The 23,631-nt window shown below is 43.9% G+C and overlaps 1 protein-coding gene across 2 annotated transcripts in view; it reads left to right on the forward strand.

Annotated features, from left to right (window-relative positions):
- RHBDL2 (rhomboid like 2) overlaps positions 1-23,631 on the forward strand; it is an 82,765-nt gene that overhangs the window by 16,548 nt on the left and 42,586 nt on the right. For both annotated transcript variants that reach the window (XM_077295930.1, XM_077295931.1), the window contains exons 3-6: positions 1,208-1,356; positions 1,807-1,919; positions 7,758-7,858; positions 19,529-19,589. In XM_077295930.1, the coding sequence (XP_077152045.1) occupies positions 1,208-1,356; positions 1,807-1,919; positions 7,758-7,858; positions 19,529-19,589 (424 nt within the window). The remainder of the gene's footprint in view (positions 1-1,207; positions 1,357-1,806; positions 1,920-7,757; positions 7,859-19,528; positions 19,590-23,631) is intronic.

Here is a 23,631-nt window from a genome sequence, read left to right on the forward strand (position 1 = left end):
GAATCCCCCCATGAACTGTAAACTACTATTTCCATGTTATATCCCTCTGTTCTGCTGAAGTAAAGCAGCTGTTATCCCCGAGACCTGTTGTCTGTGGTTATTCAATCGGCTGTGGACACTGCGTGGTAGTGGATAACAGTGAACCAAACAGCCCCATACCAGAGCTATTGCAAATAACTCCTGCAACTCTCCTCATACCAACTCCTTTCCCTCCATTAGCCATGCTGCAAAAGCTCGCTCTGACGAGGATTAGTAGCAGAGCCCAGATTACATAGGTGAAAGGAGTGGCTAATCGAGCACAGCAATTCCAAGCATGGCCGATTAACCCTTGTTCTGCCAGAAGAAATAAACACATTTAATATGATGATGAAGAAATGCTTCTTCTCAGTGCCGGAGTGGGAGCAATCAGACGCTGTGGTCCTCTGGCTCCACTCTGTTGCGGTAACCCCATGACACTTGATCATAATTATAAAGTGATACACGTTAAACAGTAAATAAGCAGTGAACACATCTGCCAGCATCTCTGCACGTCTGCAATGTGATTGCATTCAAGATATATTTTATCAAGCATCATAGATTAGCAGCGTAATATAATAGCTCTAACATTATGCTTCTTCCATTTTCATTATGAAATGAGTGAAAAAAATGGGATAAAGAAATTCTGTCCTTCAACTAAGATGGACACTAACAGATTTCAATCCCGCTGGAAATGTATACTGCATAGTAAATTATTTTTTATTGATTATGATTTGCTTATATATTACCAATATATTCCACAGCGACATTATCATTGCTGTCCCCATTGGGGCTCACAATCTAATTTCCCTATCACTGTCTTTGGAATGTAGGAGGAAATACAAGAACATCCACATAAACATGGGGAAAACATACAAACTCCTTGCAGGTGTTGTCCTTGGTGGGATTTGAACCCAGGACCCCGGCGCTGCAAAGCAACAGGGCTAACCAATGTCTGACTTTCATTTGTTAATTTTTATAGATTTTTTTTATTTATTATTACGTTTATCAGATTCAAGTTATTTCTGTGACCATTGTGGTTTTTTTCTGTCATTAGACGAGGGATACCAACAATTTTGACCACGTATGTAGATGGTGCTGTGTGATTGGCACTGGAGGATGGAAGTGGAAATTTATGTGGTCTTCATGAAATCATGCCAGCTAATGTCCCTATTTGTTTCCATTTATCTAGCTGGGTGTTTTCATATACTATGCAGTATGGATGCCACAGAAACAATGGATCACTCTGGATACTGGTATAAATAACAGTCCATTTATATACCGACCAGATAAGCGAGAGGAAGCATGGAGGTTTGCATCTTACATGTTGGTTCATGCAGGGTAAGAATGAAAGCTGGAATACAGTATCTTGTCTCTCACATATAATGTAAAGAAGTAACAGACGTATAGTTACTGGTAGTGAATTCCTTTCTATTACTATGAATACTGACAGGAATTCATACAGACCCTGCTATACAGAGGCATGTTAATGCAAGTACCATTATGCTGTAGGGAAAGTGCTTATGGAACCATCTGAAAAAATAAAAGAATACAAATGAATACGCCCTTCATGGAACAATTAAATAAACCCTAACCTTAGGCCTAGCTAATAAGCTCATAGTGAGCACATTTCATATTTATGCAAGAAGTCCCACAATCTCATCTGCACAGTTTTATAAATAAAAATAAAAGATAAAGAAGGAACCTACCATCTATGTGTGACAGTCTGACATTACAGAAAACCTGGCTGACAGTTTTCTAAACCATATTTCTATGTTTGTTTTCCCAAAGAGTACAACATATTATCGGGAATCTCTTTCTCCAGCTTTTTCTTGGAATCCCGTTGGAAATGGTCCATAAAGGACATCGAGTTGGGTTAGTCTACATTGCAGGAGTCCTTGGAGGTCAGTGTTACTGCAAGTCTAAGGCCATATTCACATCAGTATTTTTATTCAGCGTTTCCTTTGTGTTAGTAAGCCAAAATCGGGAATGGCTCCAAAACACAGAACAAGGGTGATCCTTTTCATTACAGTTTTTCTTCTGATTTTGGTGTATTAATACTGATGAAAGATACTCACCAAATACTCTGTAAATATTAATTTTTACATTAACTGCATTGGGGTTAATACAATCAAACCTCAACTTTGGATGATATTGGGTATGCAGTCAGAAATGCAGTCTAACATCTATGTAATATTTTAATATTATTTTTTACTACACATTGCATTAAATAAATAAATAAAAAACGCCGCCATAGGTTACGCACATGTTGGAGCTAGGAGCTTTGCTGCCTGGTGCTGCACGGCCATCAATACAGAACAGCCATGCAGTTCCATGGCTTCCTCTGCCTCTTCTGTGATGGTGTGTACGCACTTACGTCATCGCATACATGCTGGCATGTATGAGCGCCACTCGCAAAGAAGATAGCCGAAGTGGAGCTACGCCTGCAGAGGAATCGTCTGAGAGGTAAGTATGACTTTTTTTATTTTTTTTTAATAAAATGAATTAAAAGAGTGTGGGAAGGGGGGAGGCAAATGAGTATGAATTGAGACTAGGGGGTGGGGTACAGTGAATGATGATGAATTGAAACTGGTGGTTGGGGACAGCAAATAATGATTAATTGAGGCTGGGGGATGGGGTACAGCAAAATAGTGAACTGAGACTGAGGGATGGGGTGTAGCGAAATGGTGATGAACTGAGACTGGGGGATGGGGTACAGCAAATGGTGAAGAATTGAGACTTGGTGTGGGTACAGCAAATGGTGATGAAATGAGACTGGGGCTGGGGACAGCAAATAATGATGAATTGAGACTGGGGGGTGGTGACAACAAATGATTTGAGACTGGGAGTGGGGTACAGCAAATGGTGATGAATTGAGACTGGGGGTGGGAACAGCAAATGGGGATGAATTGAGACTGGGGTGTGAGAGAGTAAATAATGCTGAAATAAGACTGGGGGGAAGGGTTACAGCAAATAATGATTATTTATTCGGAATGTCTATGTCACTCTTTTCTTCATCTGATGTAGTTGGGGAAAAAGCGAGGAAAGTTCTCTGGAAGCGATCCACTATAGGTAACTATGTGTTATTTTCTGCAGAGCCAATTCCTGGCTGGAAGAAATGATAGCAGTCTGCACTGGATGAAGAAGAAAAACGAGGATGAATTACTTGAACTACAGACGTCACTGATGAGTCAGTGTGTTACCTGTACACATAGTAATAGTATATACAGAGATCCTGTGGATAATGTGTAATGCGGTGGTGTTCACACCGTGAGGTAATGATGCCGTGACCCAGTAAAGTTCAAAGCAAAAATCTCTAATGTCCAAAAAAACTCACAAATGAAAAGCAAACGGTATCCTCCGGATTGCAGCTGAGGCATCAAGAGTCCATATCCGAGACTGATTGCCGTGGGTGACTGCACCACCGTTTCACGCCGAGGGGCGCCAGGTGTTTTTCTTCCCTTGGCTCTGTGTTCACTTCACACAAGCCAGATGTTGCAGAGCCAACAGCTCTGCAGCTTGCAAACTCCAACCCTGACACACTGAAGGCAAAACTGACAGGTTTAAATGGAATCGTGGCCGTAGAGCCACATCCAAAACTCAGAGTGGAGAGAGGGATTCACCCCACTACCAAACCTGCAAACCTCTCTAAAAATAAAAGCCCTTAATGGGTTTTCCTAAAAATCTGACTGAGTCACTACTTGGACTCAATCCAATCTTTCTTTTATTTTGCCTTGTGACTCACAGGCGTCCTGCTGTGAACACAAGGCACTCCAGTGGGTTTAATAGGACTCTGTCCGCATTCTGGCAGACACATATCGACCCTTGCATATGATCCTCCTCACTGCCTCACAAATGTCACTGGTGATCACTGTATTACCTGTACACTATACACTATATACAGAGCTTCTGTGGTAATATGTGGTCTGGTCACGGTGTGTCGGTATTTGTTCATTGTATGCGGTATTATTCTGTCAATATGTGATGGTGAGTCGTGATGTGGTCATGGTGTGGTGGTATTTGTCCCTTGTATGTTTTATTATTCGGTCACTATGTGATGATATTTAATCTGGTCATGAAGTGGTGTTATTTGTGCCTTGTATGTGGTATTATTCGGTTACTATTTGATGGTAAATTGTGATCTGGTCATGATGTAGTGTTATTTGTGCCTTGTACATGGTATTATTCAGTCACTATGTGGCAGTAATATTTGTCCCTTGTATGTGGCATTATTGATCATTTTAATGTATATGACACATTCCCTTAAAGAAAAATAAATAAATATATACCTAAAAAGAGTATTGAATATTGTAAGAAATTTTTAATAAGTTAGAGTAAAGTAGAGCCCAGCCAAAAGAGTCTCCCTTGTTGTGGTGGCGGCTTATAAAAATATTTTGTCCAAAACAAAAGCTGATGGCTAAGTATGTGATATGGTGTTTGATTGGAACTGTGTGATTGGTTAGGTTGTGGTGCAGAAGTGGAGTTTTTCCAAAAGTGGGTGGTGGGACTGTGGAAGGTTCGAGGGGTGGAGGTGGAGCTGGGGTGGAGCCTGAGCGGAGTCTCAATGGGGGTCCAAAAAATTTGCCAGTATGGAGCTATGAAAATTCCTGGTGGCAGCCCTGAATGTGGCCCTGCTATGTACTGTGTAATGGCTGTGTCTGACGATGCAGGGATATGGTCTGATCATACCAGAGTTCCTGGGCAGGGGGAAGAAAAAGAGAGTATACAGACAATACAGCAGGGGATCACAGTTGATTTTTTTTGTGAGGTGAAACATTTCACTGCCTGTTTTTAAACAATGTTTTACATCAAAGAAAGAATCAACTATGATTCCCTGCTGTAATGTCTGTATACTCTCTTTTGTTTCCTCCTCTGCCCATGAGACTTGTACGGTCAGACACAGACATTACACAGTACATAGCAGGTACACATTTATAAGATTATCTCACACAGAAATATTTTATTTAAACACATCCAATTGTGGAAATTATTATTATTCCAAGATCTGTTGATTAAAATTAACTTTTGCTTATGGGAAAACCCCTTTAAATACACAAGGGTATGTTGCTGTGAATAGCATATGGCTCTGATTGACTTATTAACACCATACTGCCAGCAGTAATCCTGTCCTTAGTATATTCACACAAACTATAATGACTGGTATACAAAGGTGAGGCTTCACTTTAACCCCTTTCCGACATCGGGCGTAATAATACGCCGATGTCGGACACCCTCCCTTTGATGTGTGCTCCGACGGTGAGCCCACATTTTTGGGGGCACATATCAGCTGTTTTGAACAGCTGACATGTGCCGCTAACAGCCACGGGAGGTATCGCGATCCTCCCGCAGCTGTTAACCCGTTAAATTCCACTGTCAAACTCTGACAGCGGCATTTAGCAAACTTTTTTTTTTAACAAACTTTGGAATTTTTTTTCACTACTTAGATAAAAAAGAACCTATACATTTTTGGTGTCTATGAACTCGTATTGACCTGGAGAATCATAATGACTGGTTAGTTTTAACATTTAGTGAACACAGTAAAAAGCGAAACAAAAAACAATTGTGGAATTGCACTTTTTTTGCAATTTCACCGCACTTTGAGTTTTGTTTTCTGTTTTCCAGTACACTATATATGTTAAAACCAATGGTGTCGTTCAAAAGTACAAATTGTCGTGCAAAAAACAAACCCTCACATGGCCATATGGACCGAAAAATAAAAAAGTTATGGCTCTGGGAAGAAGGGGAGCAAAAAACGAAAATGGAAATACCTCCGGTCATAAAAGGTTAATGATATTTGTGCCAATTTTAACTCGAATGATTTTAATACCACAATAATAAATGTAAAGACTGAGTTGTGTGTCCATCATAGTTATGAGGCACTTGTCTCCCCCACCCTAATGCAGCTGACTGACAGAAGCGAAATTTCTCTTATGCGTTTCTTGTAAATAGCTGTGGGCAAATATGCTGAAAAGCAAAGCAGAATTCTCTATCATCATATTTTATATGTTTGTCAACATATGTTTTTAAATAGGATGATTTCCAGGTTAGTGATAATTTTTCTGGTAATATGCCTGCTGGTCTTCAGTAATTTAGGGATTAATATTTAATTATTAATCCTGAAACTATCTATTACTTAAATCCACCTCAGTCTTGTGCCTGCAGTTAAAACCTCATTCACACATCAGTATTTTTGCATCAGTTTTGTAAAGCAAAGAAATAAGGTAAAACAAATAGGGTCTCACCTAGACAGCAGCATAGATCTTTATAGTCTCAGCATGCCTGACACTCACTGGTGATTCACTAGCTCCCACCACACACCTAAAACAATTCAACAGCCTTTTATAGGAGCTGCAAAATCTGGATTGGAAGTATGGGAGCGATCATTCCCACCTAAGAGGGACCATTCCCACCCAGGCTGTTTGGGCGCTCATAAATCCTCAGAAACCTATAGTTGCTAAATCTTTTTTTCCCCGGAACTTGCAGAACTGAGGCCAGCCACTTTGATTACATATACCTATCATTCAGGACTATACCTCCTGGTTCCCTACAATGTTTATATGACCAAACCAGGAGTGGAACTTACAGAGAGAAACTATAATTGTGAGTCACTTCTCATTGACAAGCAGTGAGTCGGGGTAGTCAAGGAGTCCAAGGTCAATAACCAGGAGGATACGTCGGAGGGACAAGACAAAGGCATTGTCAATTAAAGGTCTGAGGTCAAAATACTGGGAGGATAGCAGATCAGAGAAACAGGATTAGACAAAGGATAGTTAGAACGAGTTCGAAGATCAGGCAGTGATAAGAAGCAAGGCACTAGGCACAGAGAAAATAATCCACTTAGAGCTGAAGCTACAAGTAGCTATCTGGGACTGCCAGCACAGTTAAATAACTGAGCAATCAAGAGAACATGGAGCATCTGGCGAGAGCTCAGCACCTCCCAGTCTCAGAATGGATGGCCGAGCTGCCAATAAAAACAGACATCTCAGCACGCCCCTGCACCAGACTGGACAACTGAGCTGTCAATCACTGCACAGACAGCTAAGCACACCCCTGCACCAAACTGGACGGCTGAGCTGTAAATCACCGCACAGACATCTCTGGATGCCCCTGCATCAGACTGGATGACTGAACTATCAAGCACTGCACAGACAGCTCAGCACACCCCTGCTAAAGACTGGATGACTGAGTTGTCAATCACTCCACAGACAGCTCAGCATGCCTGTGCACCAGACTGGATGACTAAGCTGTCAATCACTGCCTCCTAAGACACACTGAGGGTTGGAATCATTACAATAATTTAAAGATTGACACCTATTCTGTGTTTTGGAGACACTCCTGGTTTTGGCATACAAACACAGATGAAATACTGATGCAAAAATACTTTTGTGTGAATGTGGCCTAATGGTCACAAGTTTCCATATATTAATAGATATGCTAATGCCTATATTTCTGTCAATCAGTGGTATGAGAGCAAGGAATGCAAGTGAGGGACTCATGAATAAGATGCACACTCCAGAAGTAGGTTTGTTTTTTTTATAAAAATGTACCTATAGTTTATTTTTAGGATCTGCTGAAGCTGGCATCATTGCATCCATTCTATATTGAGATTTTTATTTATTGTACATCTCCATCTCTGTTCCTGGTGGGGTGTATAATATATGTTAATATTCAGAAAGGTGCACCCATTATTCAGTAATGTCATATTCTAAGCAGTGTATAACTTTTTCTACTTTTGTGATTAGGATCCCTGGCTAGTTCCATCTTTGACCCACACCTTGCACTGGTAGGGGCATCTGGGGGAGTCTATGCCTTAATTGGAGGTTACTTCATGAACATCATAGTGGTAAGTTGGTTTAATTTACTATGACAGGATCTTATATCAATAAATGTAGAGTGGGGTGAGATGAGAGAGGCCTGTAATTGACATCATAGGTAGACTGTTATGAATTAGACTTTTTGGCTCCCTCTTGTGGTTACTAGTGATATGACTCTGGGATTTCTTTCCCTCAGTTTGCACCCAGCTGGGTCGTTACTTCAGGGGCGTTGCTATATAAACCTCCTGGAACCTTAGTCCAGTGCCTGGCATCGGTGTTATCAGACACATTCTGTTTGCTCCTATCTGCTGGTCCTGGTTCGTGCAAAATTAAGCTAAGTCCTGCTTCTTTGTTTTTTGGGTTATTTGCTTGCTCTCATTTTTGTCCAGCTTGTACTAAATGTGATTCCTGACCTTGCTGGAAGCTCTAGGGGACTGGTGTTCTCCCCCCGGGCCGTTAGACGGTTCGGGGGTTCTTGAATTTCCAGTGTGGATATTTTTGATAGGATTTTTTGCTGACCATATAAGTTATCTTTCTATATTCTGCTATTAGCTAGTGGGCCTCTCTTTGCTAAATACCTAGCTCATTCTTATGTTTGTCTTTTCCTCTTACCTCACCGTTATTATTTGTTGGGGGCTTCTATCCAACTTTTGGGGTATTTTCTCTGGAGGCAAGAAAGGTCTTTCTTTTCCCTTCTAGGGTTAGGTAGTTCTCCGGCTGGCGCGAGACGTCTAGGATCAACGTAGGAACGTTCCCCGGCTGCTGGTATTTGTGGTGCTAGGATTAGATATATGGTCAGCCCAGTTACCACTGCCCTATGAGCTGGTTTTCTGTGTTTGCAGACTTAGCAGTTATTCCTGAGACCCTCTGCCATTGGGGTCATAACAGTATGCCAGGCCAACATTGAATGTTTAATGCATTGCTGAAGTGGGATAATAAGAAAGGAAATTCTGAGTTTTTTTTTTTTTTCTTTCCTCTCTTCCTCCCCTTTACCTTTGAGTGGCTTGTGCTTGCTGCAGACATGAATGTCCAGACCTTGATTACAAGTGTAAACCAGCTGGCAGCTCGTGTGCAGGGCATCCAAGATTTTGTTACCAGTAGTCCTATGTCTGAACCTAAAATACCTATTCCGGAATTGTTTTCTGGAGATCGATTTAGGTTTAGGAATTTCCAGAATAATTGTAAATTGTTTCTTTCTCTGAGACCCCGTTCATCTGGAGATTCAGCTCAGCAAGTTAAAATTGTTATTTCTTTTTTGCGGGGCGACCCTCAGGATTGGGCTTTCTCGCTAGCGCCAGGAGATCCGGCATTGGCAAATATTGATGCGTTTTTTCTGGCGCTCGGATTGCTTTACGAGGAACCCAATCTTGAAATTCAGGCAGAAAAAGCCTTGCTGGCTATTTCTCAGGGTCAGGATGAAGCTGAAGTGTATTGCCAAAAATTTCGGAAATGGTCCGTGCTTACTCAGTGGAATGAGTGTGCTCTGGCCGCAAACTTCAGAAATGGCCTTTCTGAAGCCATTAAGAATGTGATGGTGGGTTTCCCCATTCCTACAAGTCTGAATGATTCTATGGCGCTTGCTATTCAAATTGACCGGCGTTTGCGGGAGCGCAAAACCGCTAATCCTCTGGTGGTGTTGTCTGAACAAACACCTGATTTAATGCAATGTGATAGAATTCAGACTAGAAATGAACGGAAAAATCATAGACGTCAGAATGGGTTGTGTTTTTACTGTGGTGATTCTACACATGTTATATCAGCATGCTCTAAACGCCTAACAAGGGTTGTTAGTCCTTTCGCCATTGGTAATTTGCAACCTAAATTTATTTTGTCTGTGACTTTAATTTGCTCTTTGTCTTCTTACCCTGTTATGGCGTTTGTGGATTCAGGTGCTGCCCTGAGTCTTATGGATCTGTCATTTGCCAAGCGCTGTGGTTTTGTTCTTGAACCGTTAGTAAATCCTATTCCTCTTAGAGGTATTGATGCTACGCCATTGGCGGAAAATAAACCGCAGTTTTGGACGCAGGTGACCATGTGCATGACTCCTGAACATCGGGAGGTGATTCGTTTTCTTGTTCTGCATAAAATGCATGATTTGGTCGTTTTGGGTCTGCCATGGTTACAGACCCACAATCCAGTTTTGGATTGGAAGGCAATGTCTGTGTCAAGTTGGGGCTGTCAGGGAATTCATGCTGATTCCCCGCCGGTGTCTATTGCTTCCTCTACTCCTTCGGAAGTTCCTGAGTATTTGTCTGATTTTCAGGATGTATTCAGCGAGTCCAGATCCAGTGCTCTGCCTCCTCATAGGGACTATGACTGCGCCATAGATTTGATTCCAGGTAGTAAATTTCCTAAGGGAAGATTATTTAATCTGTCTGTACCTGAGCATGCCGCAATGCGTTCGTATATCAAGGAGTCTCTGGAGAAGGGGCATATCCGTCCTTCCTCTTCCCCTCTTGGTGCGGGATTCTTTTTTGTGGCCAAGAAGGACGGATCTTTGAGACCTTGTATTGACTATCGGCTTCTGAATAAAATCACTGTAAAATTTCAGTATCCTTTGCCTCTGTTGTCGGACTTGTTTGCCCTGGATTAAAGGTGCCAAGTGGTTCACCAAGATAGATCTTCGTGGTGCGTACAACCTTGTGCGCATTAAGCAAGGTGATGAATGGAAAACTGCATTTAATACACCCGAAGGTCATTTTGAGTACTTGGTGATGCCTTTTGGGCTTTCTAATGCTCCCTCAGTGTTTCAGTCCTTTATGCATGATATTTTCCGGAAGTATCTGGATAAATTTATGATTGTTTATCTGGATGATATTCTGGTTTTCTCTGATGATTGGGACTCACATGTGGAGCAGGTCAGGATGGTGTTTCAGGTTTTGCGTGAGAATGCCTTGTTTGTTAAAGGCTCAAAGTGTCTCTTTGGAGTACAGAAGGTTCCCTTTTTGGGGTTTATTTTTTCCCCTTCTGCTGTGGAGATGGACCCAGTCAAGGTCCGAGCTATTCATGAGTGGACTCAACCCACGTCAGTTAAGAGTCTTCAGAAGTTCTTGGGTTTTGCTAACTTCTACCGTCGTTTTATCGCTAATTTTTCTAGCGTTGTTAAACCTTTGACGGATATGACCAAGAAAGGTTCTGATGTTGCTAACTGGGCTCCTGCAGCCGTGGAGGCATTCCAGGAGTTGAAGCGCCGGTTTACTTCGGCGCCTGTTTTGTGCCAGCCTGATGTCTCACTTCCCTTTCAGGTCGAGGTGGATGCTTCTGAGATTGGGGCAGGGGCCGTTTTGTCACAGAGAGGCCCTGGTTGCTCGGTAATGAGACCATGTGCTTTCTTCTCTAGGAAGTTTTCGCCTGCTGAGCGGAATTATGATGTTGGCAATCGGGAGTTACTGGCCATGAAGTGGGCATTTGAGGAGTGGCGTCATTGGCTCGAGGGTGCTAAGCATCGTGTGGTGGTCTTGACTGATCACAAAAATTTGATGTATCTCGAGTCTGCTAAGCGCCTGAATCCTAGACAGGCCCGCTGGTCATTGTTTTTCTCCCGTTTTGACATTGTGGTCTCGTATTTACCAGGTTCAAAGAATGTGAAGGCTGATGCTCTTTCAAGGAGCTTTGTGCCTGACTCTCCTGGAGTCACAGAACCTGTTGGTATTCTTAAAGAGGGAGTTATCTTGTCAGCCATTTCTCCTGATTTGCGACGTGTGTTGCAGAGATTTCAGGCTGGTAGACCTGACTCTTGTCCACCTGACAGACTGTTTGTTCCTGATAAGTGGACCAGCAGAGTCATTTCCGAGGTTCATTCCTCGGTGTTGGCAGGTCATCCGGGAATTTTTGGCACCAGAGATCTGGTGGCTAGGTCATTTTGGTGGCCTTCCTTGTCACGGGATGTACGGTCATTTGTGCAGTCCTGTGGGACTTGTGCTCGAGCTAAACCTTGCTGTTCTCGTGCCAGCGGGTTGCTCTTGCCCTTGCCTGTCCCGAAGAGGCCTTGTACACATATTTCCATGGATTTCATTTCTGATCTCCCGGTATCTCGGGGTATGTCTGTCATCTGGGTGGTATGTGATCGCTTTTCAAAAATGGTCCATTTGGTGCCTTTGCCTAAGCTGCCTTCCTCTTCCGATCTGGTTCCTGTGTTCCTGAGAATATTGTGTCTGACAGAGGATCCCAGTTTGTTTCCAGGTTCTGGCGATCCTTTTGTGCTAGGATGGGCATTGATTTGTCGTTCTCGTCTGCCTTTCATCCTCAGACTAATGGACAAACTGAGCGAACTAATCAGACTCTGGAGGCTTACTTGAGGTGTTTTGTTTCGGCAGATCAGGATGATTGGGTGACCTTCTTGCCGTTGGCTGAGTTTGCCCTCAATAATCGGGCTAGTTCCGCTACTTTGGTTTCGCCATTTTTCTGCAACTCTGGTTTTCATCCTCGTTTTTCCTCAGGACATGTGGAGCCTTCTGACTGCCCTGGTGTGGATTCTGTGGTGGATAGGTTGCAGCTTATCTGGAATCATGTGGTGGATAACTTGAAATTGTCACAGGAGAAGGCTCAGCGTTTTGCCAACCGCCGCCGCGGTGTGGGTCCCCGACTTCGTGTTGGGGATTTGGTGTGGCTGTCTTCTCGATTTGTTCCTATGAAGGTCTCCTCTCCTAAATTTAAGCCTCGCTTCATCGGTCCTTACAAGATATTGGAAATCCTTAATCCAGTGTCCTTTCGCTTGGATCTTCCGGTTTCGTTTGCCATTCACAACGTGTTCCATAGGTCTTTGTTACGACGCTCCGTTGTGCCTGTGGTTCCTTCTGCTGAGCCTCCTGCTCCGGTGTTGGTTGAGGGCGAGTTGGAGTACGTGGTGGAGAAGATCTTGGATTCTCGTCTCTCCAGGCGGAGGCTTCAGTATTTGGTCAAGTGGAAGGGCTATGGTCAGGAGGATAATTCCTGGGTGGTTGCCTCTGATGTGCATGCGGCCGATTTAGTTCGTGCCTTTCACGCTGCTCATCCCGATCGCCCTGGTGGTCTTGGTGAGGGTTCGGTGACCCCTCCTTAAGGGGGGGGTACTGTTGTGAATTAGACTTTTTGGCTCCCTCTTGTGGTTACTAGTGATATGACTCTGGGATTTCTTTCCCTCAGTTTGCACCCAGCTGGGTCGTTACTTCAGGGGCGTTGCTATATAAACCTCCTGGAACCTTAGTCCAGTGCCTGGCATCGGTGTTATCAGACACATTCTGTTTGCTCCTATCTGCTGGTCCTGGTTCGTGCAAAATTAAGCTAAGTCCTGCTTCTTTGTTTTTTGGGTTATTTGCTTGCTCTCATTTTTGTCCAGCTTGTACTAAATGTGATTCCTGACCTTGCTGGAAGCTCTAGGGGACTGGTGTTCTCCCCCCGGGCCGTTAGACGGTTCGGGGGTTCTTGAATTTCCAGTGTGGATATTTTTGATAGGATTTTTTGCTGACCATATAAGTTATCTTTCTATATTCTGCTATTAGCTAGTGGGCCTCTCTTTGCTAAATACCTAGCTCATTCTTATGTTTGTCTTTTCCTCTTACCTCACCGTTATTATTTGTTGGGGGCTTCTATCCAACTTTTGGGGTATTTTCTCTGGAGGCAAGAAAGGTCTTTCTTTTCCCTTCTAGGGTTAGGTAGTTCTCCGGCTGGCGCGAGACGTCTAGGATCAACGTAGGAACGTTCCCCGGCTGCTGGTATTTGTGGTGCTAGGATTAGATATATGGTCAGCCCAGTTACCACTGCCCTATGAGCTGGTTTTCTGTGTTTGCAGACTTAGCAGTTATTCCTGAGACCCTCTGCCATTGGGGTCATAACAGTAGACCACAACTATGAGAGTCAAAATGAGAAAACAAATCCAGAAAATCACCTCGTCTGATTTGGCAAGATTTATTTTGCAAATTATGGTGGAAATAAGTATTTGATCTTTAACAAAAGTTCATCTCAATATTTTGTTATATATCCTTTGTTGGCAATGACAGAGGTCAAATATTTTCTGTAAGTCTTCACAAGGTTGGCACACACTGTTGGGGGTATGTTGGCCCATTCCTCCATACAGATCTCCTCTAGAGCAGTGATGTTTTGGGCCTGTCACTGGGCAACACAGATTTTCAACTCGCTTCAAAGGTTTTTATGGGGTTGAGATATGGAGACTGGCTAGGCCATTCCAGGACCTTCATATGCTTCTTACGAAGCCTCTCCTTCATTGCCCTGGCGGTGTGCTTGAGATCATTATCATGCTGAAAGACCCCTCCACGTTTCATCTTCAATGCCCTTGCTGATGGAAGGAGGTTTGCACTCAAAATCTTCCATTTTCTTATTATTGTTCCCACAGTTGATTTCATCACACCAAGCTGCTTGCCTATTGCAGATTCAGTCTTCCCAGCCTGGTGCAGAGCTACAATTTTGTTTCTGGTGTCCTTTGACAGCTCTTTAGTCTTCACCATAGTGGAGTTTGTAGTGTGACTGTTTGAGGTTGTGGACAGGTGTCTTTTATACTGATAACAAGTTCAAACGGGGTGCCATTACTACAGGTAATGAGTGGAGGACAGAGGAGCCTCTAAAAGAAGACGTTACAGGTCTGTGAGAGCCAGAGATCTTGCATGTTTTTAGGTGACCAAATACTTATCTTCCACCATAATTTGCAGAATAAATCTTGCCCAATCAGACAAGGTGATTTTCTGTATTTGTTTTCTCATTTTGACTCTCATAGTTGTGGTCTACCCATGATGTCAATTACAGGCCTCTCTCATCTTTTTAAGTGGCAGTACTTGTACAATTGGTGGCTGACTAAATACTTTTTCCCCCCACTGTATATTATATATTAACTTTTCAGATGTTATTGTGCGGCTACAGACTAATATTACCAACAAAGCAGAATGTTGGAAATATTTATATATACTTTATACACCCTCTTTGAATTTTATGGTTTTACATTATATGACATAATAAAAATTATCTGCTCCATAGAAAAATATTTAGAATTGAGAGTCCTCAGTGGTTGATACCTTTTAATGGCTAACTGAAAAGATGGTAACAAATTGCAAGCTTTCGAGACTACATACGTCTCTTCATCAGGCAAAGACTAAAACAAATTCTGAAGAATCACATATTTTAATATGTGATTCTTCAGAATTTGTTTTAGTCTTTGCCTGATGAAGAGACGTATGTAGTCTCGAAAGCTTGCAATTTGTTACCATCTTTTCAGTTAGCCATTAAAAGGTATCAACCACTGAGGACTCTCAATTCTAAATATTTTTCTATCTATTGGCTAACACGGTACCAAGATATATTTCTTTCCTGCTCCATAGAAGAACTTAAAATTATATAAAAACAACCTCAAATGAAAATTACATTGTCATTATTTATCAAAAAGTAGGTCAAAATGGAGAAGCAGTGAGAACAAAAATATGTACAATATCGGACTTAAAGTGAATCTGACAGCAAGTGTTTGTTACTTCATTTGATAACAGCTTGATGTAAGAAAAGAAAAAAAAAGCTGAATCCAACGATGTATTACTTACCGTATTTTTTGGACTATAAGACACACTGGACCATAAGACACACCTAGGTTATATAGCAGGAAATTAGAAAAAGAAAATTGAAGCAAAAAATGTGGTCAATTCTGCACTAATATCCCCTATCCTGGTATATATGATCTCCTCATCCCCATCCTGGTATGCATGGCCCCCTCATACCTACCCTGGTGTATGCATGGCCCCCTCATACCTACCCTGGTATGCATGGCCCCCTCATCCCTATCCTGGTATATATGGCCCCCTCATCCCTATCCTGGCATGCATGGCCCCCTCATACCTACCCTGGTATGCATGGCCCCCTCATCCCTATCCTGGCATGCATGGCCTCCTCATCCCTACCCTGGTATGCATGGCCCCCTCATCCCTATCCTGGTATATATGGCCCCCTCATCCCTATCCTGGCATGCATGGCCCCCCCATACCTACCCTGGTATGCATGGCCCCCTCATCCCTATCCTGGCATGCATGGCCTCCTCATCCCTACCCTGGTATGCATGGCCCCCTCATCCCTATCCTGGTATATATGGCCCCCTCATCCCTATCCTGGCATGCATGGCCCCCCCATACCTACCCTGGTATGCATGGCCCCCTCATCCCTATCCTGGCATGCATGGCCTCCTCATCCCTACCCTGGTATGCATGGCCCCCTCATCCCTATCCTGGTTTGCATGGCCCCCCTCATCTCTATCCTGGTATGCATGGCCCCCTCATCCCTATCCTGGTACAGTGTGGGAAGACTAAGTGCAACACGAGAGGAAGAGGAGAAGGAAGCCTAAACACTAGGGAAAGGAGAAGTGGAGACAATTAGGCAGATCTAATAGCACCCTGCCTCTCCTACCGTTCTCATATTGGTTCCACACCAATCGTCAAGCAGGAACCTAAGCCCTGTATATTCCTAGAGCTAGGCCCTGAAAAGGGAAGGGAGAGATAAGCACTGGTCAGTCCCCATTGTACTCTAATGACCTCAGGTTAGCATCCTCAATAATCAGAACCTCCCACTCCCGTCTCCAAGACTTTACACGTGCTGCGCCGATTCTTTGGAATGCACTACCTAGGTTAATACGATTAATCCCCAATCCCCACAGTTTTAAGCGTGCCCTAAAAACGCATTTGTTCAGACTGGCCTACCGCCTCAACGCATTAACCTAACTATCCCTGTGTGGCCTATTAAAAATAGAAAAAAAAACAAAACACATAATCAGGTTCCTTGCATCGTGTTCTCATACACTTTATGCAGTTAATAGCCCTCTGTGTCTGTACTGCTACATACTTAGGCAGTTAACTGGTTCATGCAGCTTTACATGAACACCCGAGCCTTACACTATGGCTGGTCCAAATAACTAAAGCAATTGTTACCATCCACCTCTTGTGTCTCCCCTTTTCCTCATAGTTTGTAAGCTTGCGAGCAGGGCCCTCATTCCTCCTGGTATCTGTTTTGAACTGTGATTTCTGTTATGCTGTAAGGTCTATTGTCTGTACAAGTCCCCTCTATAAGTTGTAAAGCGCTGCGGAATATGTTGGCGCTATATAAATAAAAATTATTATTATTATTATTATTATTACTCTAAAGAGAATAAGGGAGACAAATAGTGGGGAGAGCATGCAAGCTCTTTATGGAGGAAAAAGCCTGCAGGGCGGCATCCGACCATTTGGAAAAATTAGACCCCTTCCTTGTCATGTCAGCAAGGGGTTTCACAACTACAGAATAATTTTGGATGAATTTCCGGTAACAATTAGTACAGCCCAGAAAATGTTGTAGAGCCCTCAGGTTCTCGGGACGGTCCCAATCACGAACAGCATGAACCTTGTCCGGATCCATTCGAAAACCCGAAGATGACAGAACTGTACCTCCTGGACGGATGTTGAAAACACATTTGTCTAGTTTGGCATAGTTTGTTATCCCTTAATATTTGCAACACCTGTTTAAGATGCCCCTGATGTGTCTCAATATCTGGTGAGTAAACCAAAATAGCGTCTCCACTGACCGATTCCCCTGCTGAAGGTGACGCATCCTGGACTCAGCCAAGGAGAATTGGTCAGGATCATCATAGATAAGGGATAGAGCCCAAAAAAATCCCTCCACAGACTGGAGACAAACCAATTCCTAGGGCAAAGAGAAAGCCCAGGATTGAGGATCTCCTTGCAGCAGAGAGATGACAATACCAACTCGTTGCTCCTCATTTCCAGAGGATTGAGGACCGAGTTTAAATTACAGTTTGCAAGCTTCCTTGAATACAAAAAACTTGACTACACCTCTGGAAAACCTGTCCAGGAGGGCAACCTAGGGTTCCAGCTGGTCTGGCCTACCTGCAGAGACCCCAAGATCAGCGACGTGCAGCCGCTATTGCTGCTGCTGAACCACATAGCAGAAGTCATTCACCTCCAGAGACAGATAGTGAAGCTGCTATGCAAGCCCTGTAGCTGGATCCATAACCAAAGGAAAAAAGGAAACAAAACAAGCCCAAGGGATAAAAACACACAAAAATAAAACCACATGTCAGTTTTTTTTTCTCCTAAATATGCATGGCCGGTGATAATGTTATGCATAGTGTGGGAAGACTAAGTGCAACATGAGAGGAAGAGGAAAGGAAGCCCAAATGCTAGGGAAAGGGGGAGTCTAATAGATCTAATAGAACCCTGCCTCTCCTACCATTCCCATATTGGTTTCACACCAATCGCTGAACAGGAACCTAAGCCCTGTATATTCCTAGAGCTAGGTCCTGAATAGGGAAGGGGGTGATGTGCACTGGTCAGTCCCCACTGTACTCTAAAGTGAAGAAGGGAGACAAACACGGGGAAGAAACTTATGTTGAGTAGACTCAGATAGGTAACACCAATCATCCTCCAACAGCACCAGAGAGGAAGCAAGCTGACTGCTATAGCTCCAAGTCTTCAAAAGGGGAAAATGTGAATACCACGGATGGCTCCCTGAAGCAAACTGGGTGTCTATAAACACCCAGTTACAGGTGTGTCAGTTAGAGCCGGAGGGAGGTTGCCACTGGGTCCAAAAGCCAGAAGGATTAAGAAGGCGCAATCTTTATCCTGGTATGATTGGGCATGGAACGCAGCGAATATTCATTTCTGTTTAGCAGCATGCACAGGAGTTGGCCTCAGCCGCCGGCTCCTGCCTCCTGTGACCCGCTGCTCTGCCGCTCGCTGCCTCACCTCCCTACCACAGCCAGAGCAGGTACATCCGAACTATAAGACGCACCCTGCATTTTCCTACACATTTTTGGAGGAAAAAGTGCATCTTATAGTCCCAAAAATACGTTAGATTACTGAGTATAGCTGTTTTGACACAATCAGAGCTCTTTAAATTTAGAATGAAGCAGAGCTGAGAAAGACAATCCCGCCAACAGCAGATTCTCCATGTACAAAGTTCATAGACAGTGAGGGGCTTAGTGGCTGGACTAGTCCAGCAATATTAATCTCTCAGTGATAAATCCTTCACAGTTAGTAAACAACGGCACGCATTTTTGACAAGTGACACATCCCTGAAATCTGTGTGTCAGCCTCTATCTCCTGCTGTCTTCAGATTACATAGCAAAATCCTGCTAACAGATACCTTTAAAGGAAAAGGATCATGTTCACAAACACTGCAGATATAGGGTTGATCTGCAGGGTAATAAGAGAGTACTTGGAGAAAACTTTATTATTCCTGGGGCCACCAGCTTTCAGCCATCAAGGCATGCCTGAAGTGCTTACATCTGTGCAGAGCTGTCAATCAAAGTGTTGGGGCGTGCTGCCACTTACAGTGTTGTACTGAGCAGTTAATGAAGCTGCTTCTTTCATGCTTCCATGACTTAAAGCCAGCTCTTGGGAGGAACAAATTTCATGTCCTCCTGGAAGACGGTCTTTCAGTAGTGTGGCTAGACAGCATAGTAACTCTGTTAACCTGCTTATTAACCCCATATCTGCAGGTTAGTAGCATTCGGAGATGTGGGTTCCCTTTTCATGTATAGTCCTGACTATCTATCACAATCAAACCATTGCTTTCATTTTTAATTCTGCCCTGGGAAACTTCAGATGAATCTAAACTGTTTTTCAAGCAGAAGGTCCAATGAAATATCAGAAGAATGTTTGTCTTTGATGACTTACTGTATAACATGAATAATTGCTGGAAGGGCAAGCAGAATGAAAAAAATCTTTTGTTTCATTCCACAGAATTTCAAAGAAATGGTACCATTGTTTGGAATTTTTAGGATTTTTTGCATTGCTTTAATAGGTAAGTCCTCCTTAAAATGTCCATATTGAATGACTGATTTGCCATATTATTTTCCATTATTGGCTGTGCGACGCCCACCAGGGTACTTGGAACCAGGTGAGACAGTTCTTTGGGGAAGTCACAGGGCCGTGCAATAAAAACAAAAATGATGAAAAGGGGAAAAGTTATATGGGATTGATTCGTGATGCCACCCGTGGTGTTCGGCAAGGGATGGCCGACGCTGCGGTTCAGGTCCACTGGTGCTGATTGTGACACAGCAAAGATGCTACAGCTCTCCACGGATAGAGTGGGGCCCCAGAGCAGAATTTGCTGATGGTAACTGTTGTAGTACTGGGCAGGTGAAGCAGTAAATAATTCTGAGGACACAGCAGGGTGCAGTCTTCACACTTTACTCACAGTCTCTTGGTTACAATCAGCAGCCGGGTGCTGTGTCCTCTGGGTCTGTGGTCCAGCCAGCTCTCGGGTAGTTTGGGTGCATTTTTCTGGGACCCCCTTCATGTGTACCTTTCCAGTTCATCTCTCTGCGCTGGCCCTTATCTTCCTGCCCTGCACTTTACACACAGTGTATCAAGCCAGCAGCCTTAGGTCCTGTCAGGTGACGTCTTCTTGGTCCCCATGACCCTATGTGCCTGCCTTTTTAGCAAATGTATGTAGATTTGGCTGTGGCACATACAGATACTACAGCCTTCGGTTTGCTAGCTGAGTCCTGCAGTCTCTCCACTAGTCTGGGGCCGGTCCCCCACTACAACCTGGTCCCTCCACCCGGCTATGGTCAGTGTGGATTCGGGTGCCAAGGGTCATCACTTCCCTGGCCCCTAGGACCTCTTCTCTCTGGAGCTCCTCTCAGACACCTCCGTACTCCTCTCTCCTCACTAACTGACTCCTCCTCCCATTTCCATGACAACACTTCACTGTCACTCTACCTCATCCACCCACACCCTCTACCTAGTTCCCCCTCCAGCCTGAGATGGGGCCCTCCCAAAATAGAGTCCGCCCAGACCCCCGGCCTGGAGTGGTGTGGTGGTGGATGCTAGTATGCGGGTACCGGATAGTGCCCCCTCCTTACCCGAGAGTGGGATCCACACCTCTGGATGAGGTGCAGTACCTCTGTGGCAACTGGACAGTCAGGGGAGCCACAGCTGCTTTTGTTATTTTTCTTCATATCTTATTTTGAAGTTACAGCTGTTACTCTTTTATGTGATTAACAACTATTTTGTTTTTCCTGTAGACATTAAAGAAGTTGTCCACTACTTAGTTAACTTCTTGTCATACCCCTCACTTGGCCCCCATAAAATAATAAAGCTTTTACTCACCTCCCATGCTGGCGCCGTTCCCATGGTGTCAGCACTCGCTCTTCCGGGGCTCTCATGCTGTTTTTGTGACACGTGACGCCGGTGCTCATCAGCCCTCGTATCACTTTCCCCACCTTCGGATAAATCGAACATATCACTATGGTACATTATAGTTGATTACAATCATTCTCGCCTACCTGTAGTGAAAATTAAAGTCCTACGGCCCTTGTCCTTTCAAACTTGTGGTCAGCTCCTACCGATACAAATTAGGCCATGTTAGCAAGCTAAGCTGCAGTGTAAGGCCAGGATCGGATGAGTGTATGAAAAATCATTTGACTTTCATCCAGAAAACTTGGACAATTGTCATCAGTGTGTCCGTATTATTCACCCATATGACATCCATCAGAAGCGCTAGTCAGAAGCAGGTGTATAGAACAATCTTCCGTGATGAGCCCATCCTATACTCGGCAGGTAATGGCTGTGTGTTACAGCCAGGACCTGCCTCTAACAATCACGGGTTGCATGAAGCGCTACCCACGATTGTAAATCTGATAAATGCAGCTGTCAAACTCTGACAGCGGCATTAACAGTGCACCAGCATGGGGGCGCGTTATTCTAAGTGTCCATCGGCCCGCCTATTATATAATTGCAGGTGCTTGATGGGTTGCTATGGCAGCAGGGTGTCTGTGGCATTGCTGTATATAGCACAAGGTTGCCCAACATGGCTAAAAAGAAGAGTCAAACGTAGTTCAAAAAAAAAAAAGATTGTTCAAATCACTACTCTTTTACCCCATTAAAAATAAAAGAGATAAAAGGTATAAAAAATAAACATATGTGGTATTGCCACATTCAGAAAAGTCCAATCTATTAATCTTATCGGTAAGCACTAGTGATGAGCGAGCATGCTCGGTAATGCTCGGTACTCACTGAGCATTTCCGGGTTTGCTTGGCGGGACCTCGGGTTCCAGCCCTGCATGTTTGGTGCTCTTTAGAACAGAGGTGTCAAACTGCATTCCTCGAGGGCCGCCAACAGGTCATGTTTTCAGGATTTCCTTAGCATTCCACAAGTTGCTGGAATCATTCGGTGCAGGTGATTAAATTGTCACCTGTGCAACACAAGGAAATCCTGAAAACATGACCTGTTGGCGGCCCTCGAGGAATGCAGTTTGACACCTCTGCTTTAGAGTGCCAATCGACATGCAGAGATTGTCTGCCATGCACTGTAATGCCGCAGCCATGTTGGTTGTGGCATTACAGTGATTGGCTGGCCGCGCAACGTCATCAGGTCTATATCAGACCTGGCGCAGCCCTGCTCATCCCAGTCAGCTCCGGAATCACCAGTGTAGGGAGAGTTGCTGCAGTGATAGGGACAGAATAGGTGGGGTATCAGTGTGGGTATACCATTGTTAATCCACAAATCCAGCTAAACCAACAGTCCTTTTAAGGACTAATTACGAGGTATATAGATTGCAGTGATAGGTAGGCAGGCAGTGTATGTGGCATTCCATTCCATTACTGTCTGCTGCTGCCTATTACAGATATTTTTTTTTGTATCTCTTTATCCTGATTATTTTATTTAAAAGCAATCCAGAGCACACTTTCTTTTTCTCCATTTGCTTGTTGGCACTGCAGAATACAGCCAGATCCTTTCCATAGTACAGCGTTAAAACACAGCTATTTTAAACAGGGGTTTGGCCATCACAGCGATCACATCTCAGTGCGCATAAAATTCTGCCATTTTTGTGGTACTGTAAAAAATGTTTGGAGTGTCTTTTGCAAGTTCTTGACACCAGTTGGTTTAAAAAAAAAATCTTTACCTACAGGGCAGATATTTTACACTGTGTTTTGTCCGCCACACGAATCGCCTATCATTGTGCTCAAAATTGTGCCATTTTAGGGCTCCATTGAACATTTTTTACTGTGTCTTAGCCAACTTATTGACACAATCTTGCTGTAAAAAAAAAATACAGGCCAGATAATTTAACCCCTTCGCGCCATGCGTCGTACTAGTACTGCGCTGCCGGCACTGCATTAGTGCCAGCCGCAGTACTAGTACGGCGCCCCGATCACCGCGGTCTCACGCTGAGCGCCGCGGTGATCGGGTGCGGGTGTCAGCTGTATATGACAGCTGACACCCCGCAGCAATGCCCACGATCGGCGCTGTCGCCGATCGCGGGCATTTAACCCCTCTGATGCCGCTGTCAATAGTGACAGCGGCATAGAGGGGGATCGCGCAGGGACGGGGGCTCCCTGCGCTCTCCCACCGGAGCAGCGCGATGAGATCGCGCTGCTCCGGTGACCTGGAAGGAGTCCCCAGATCCAAGATGGCCGCGGGACTCCTTCCGGGTCATAAGATGACCCTGCTTGCCGGCGTCTGCTGAGAATTCCTCATAGCAGGTGCCGGCAAGCCTGTGGAACGTGCCTGTCACATCGGTGATCTGACAGAGTGCTGTGCACACTGTCAGATCACCGATCTGTGATGTCCCCCCCTGGGACAAAGTAAAAAAGTTAAAAAAAATTTTTTTCCACACGTGTAAAAAAAAATAAAATAAAAAATTCCTAAATAAAGAAAAAAAAAATAAATATATTCCCATAAATACATTTCTTTATCTAAATAAAAAAAAACCACACAATAAAAGTACACATATTTAGTATCGCCGCGTCCGTAACGACCCCACCTATAAAACTATATCACTAGTTAACCCCTTCAGTGAACACCGTAAAAAAAAAAAAAAAAAAAACGAGGCAAA

The sequence above is a fragment of the Ranitomeya variabilis genome, chromosome 3 (assembly GCF_051348905.1).
Source record: "Ranitomeya variabilis isolate aRanVar5 chromosome 3, aRanVar5.hap1, whole genome shotgun sequence".
In the NCBI taxonomy this organism is placed as follows: Eukaryota; Metazoa; Chordata; class Amphibia; order Anura; family Dendrobatidae; genus Ranitomeya; species Ranitomeya variabilis.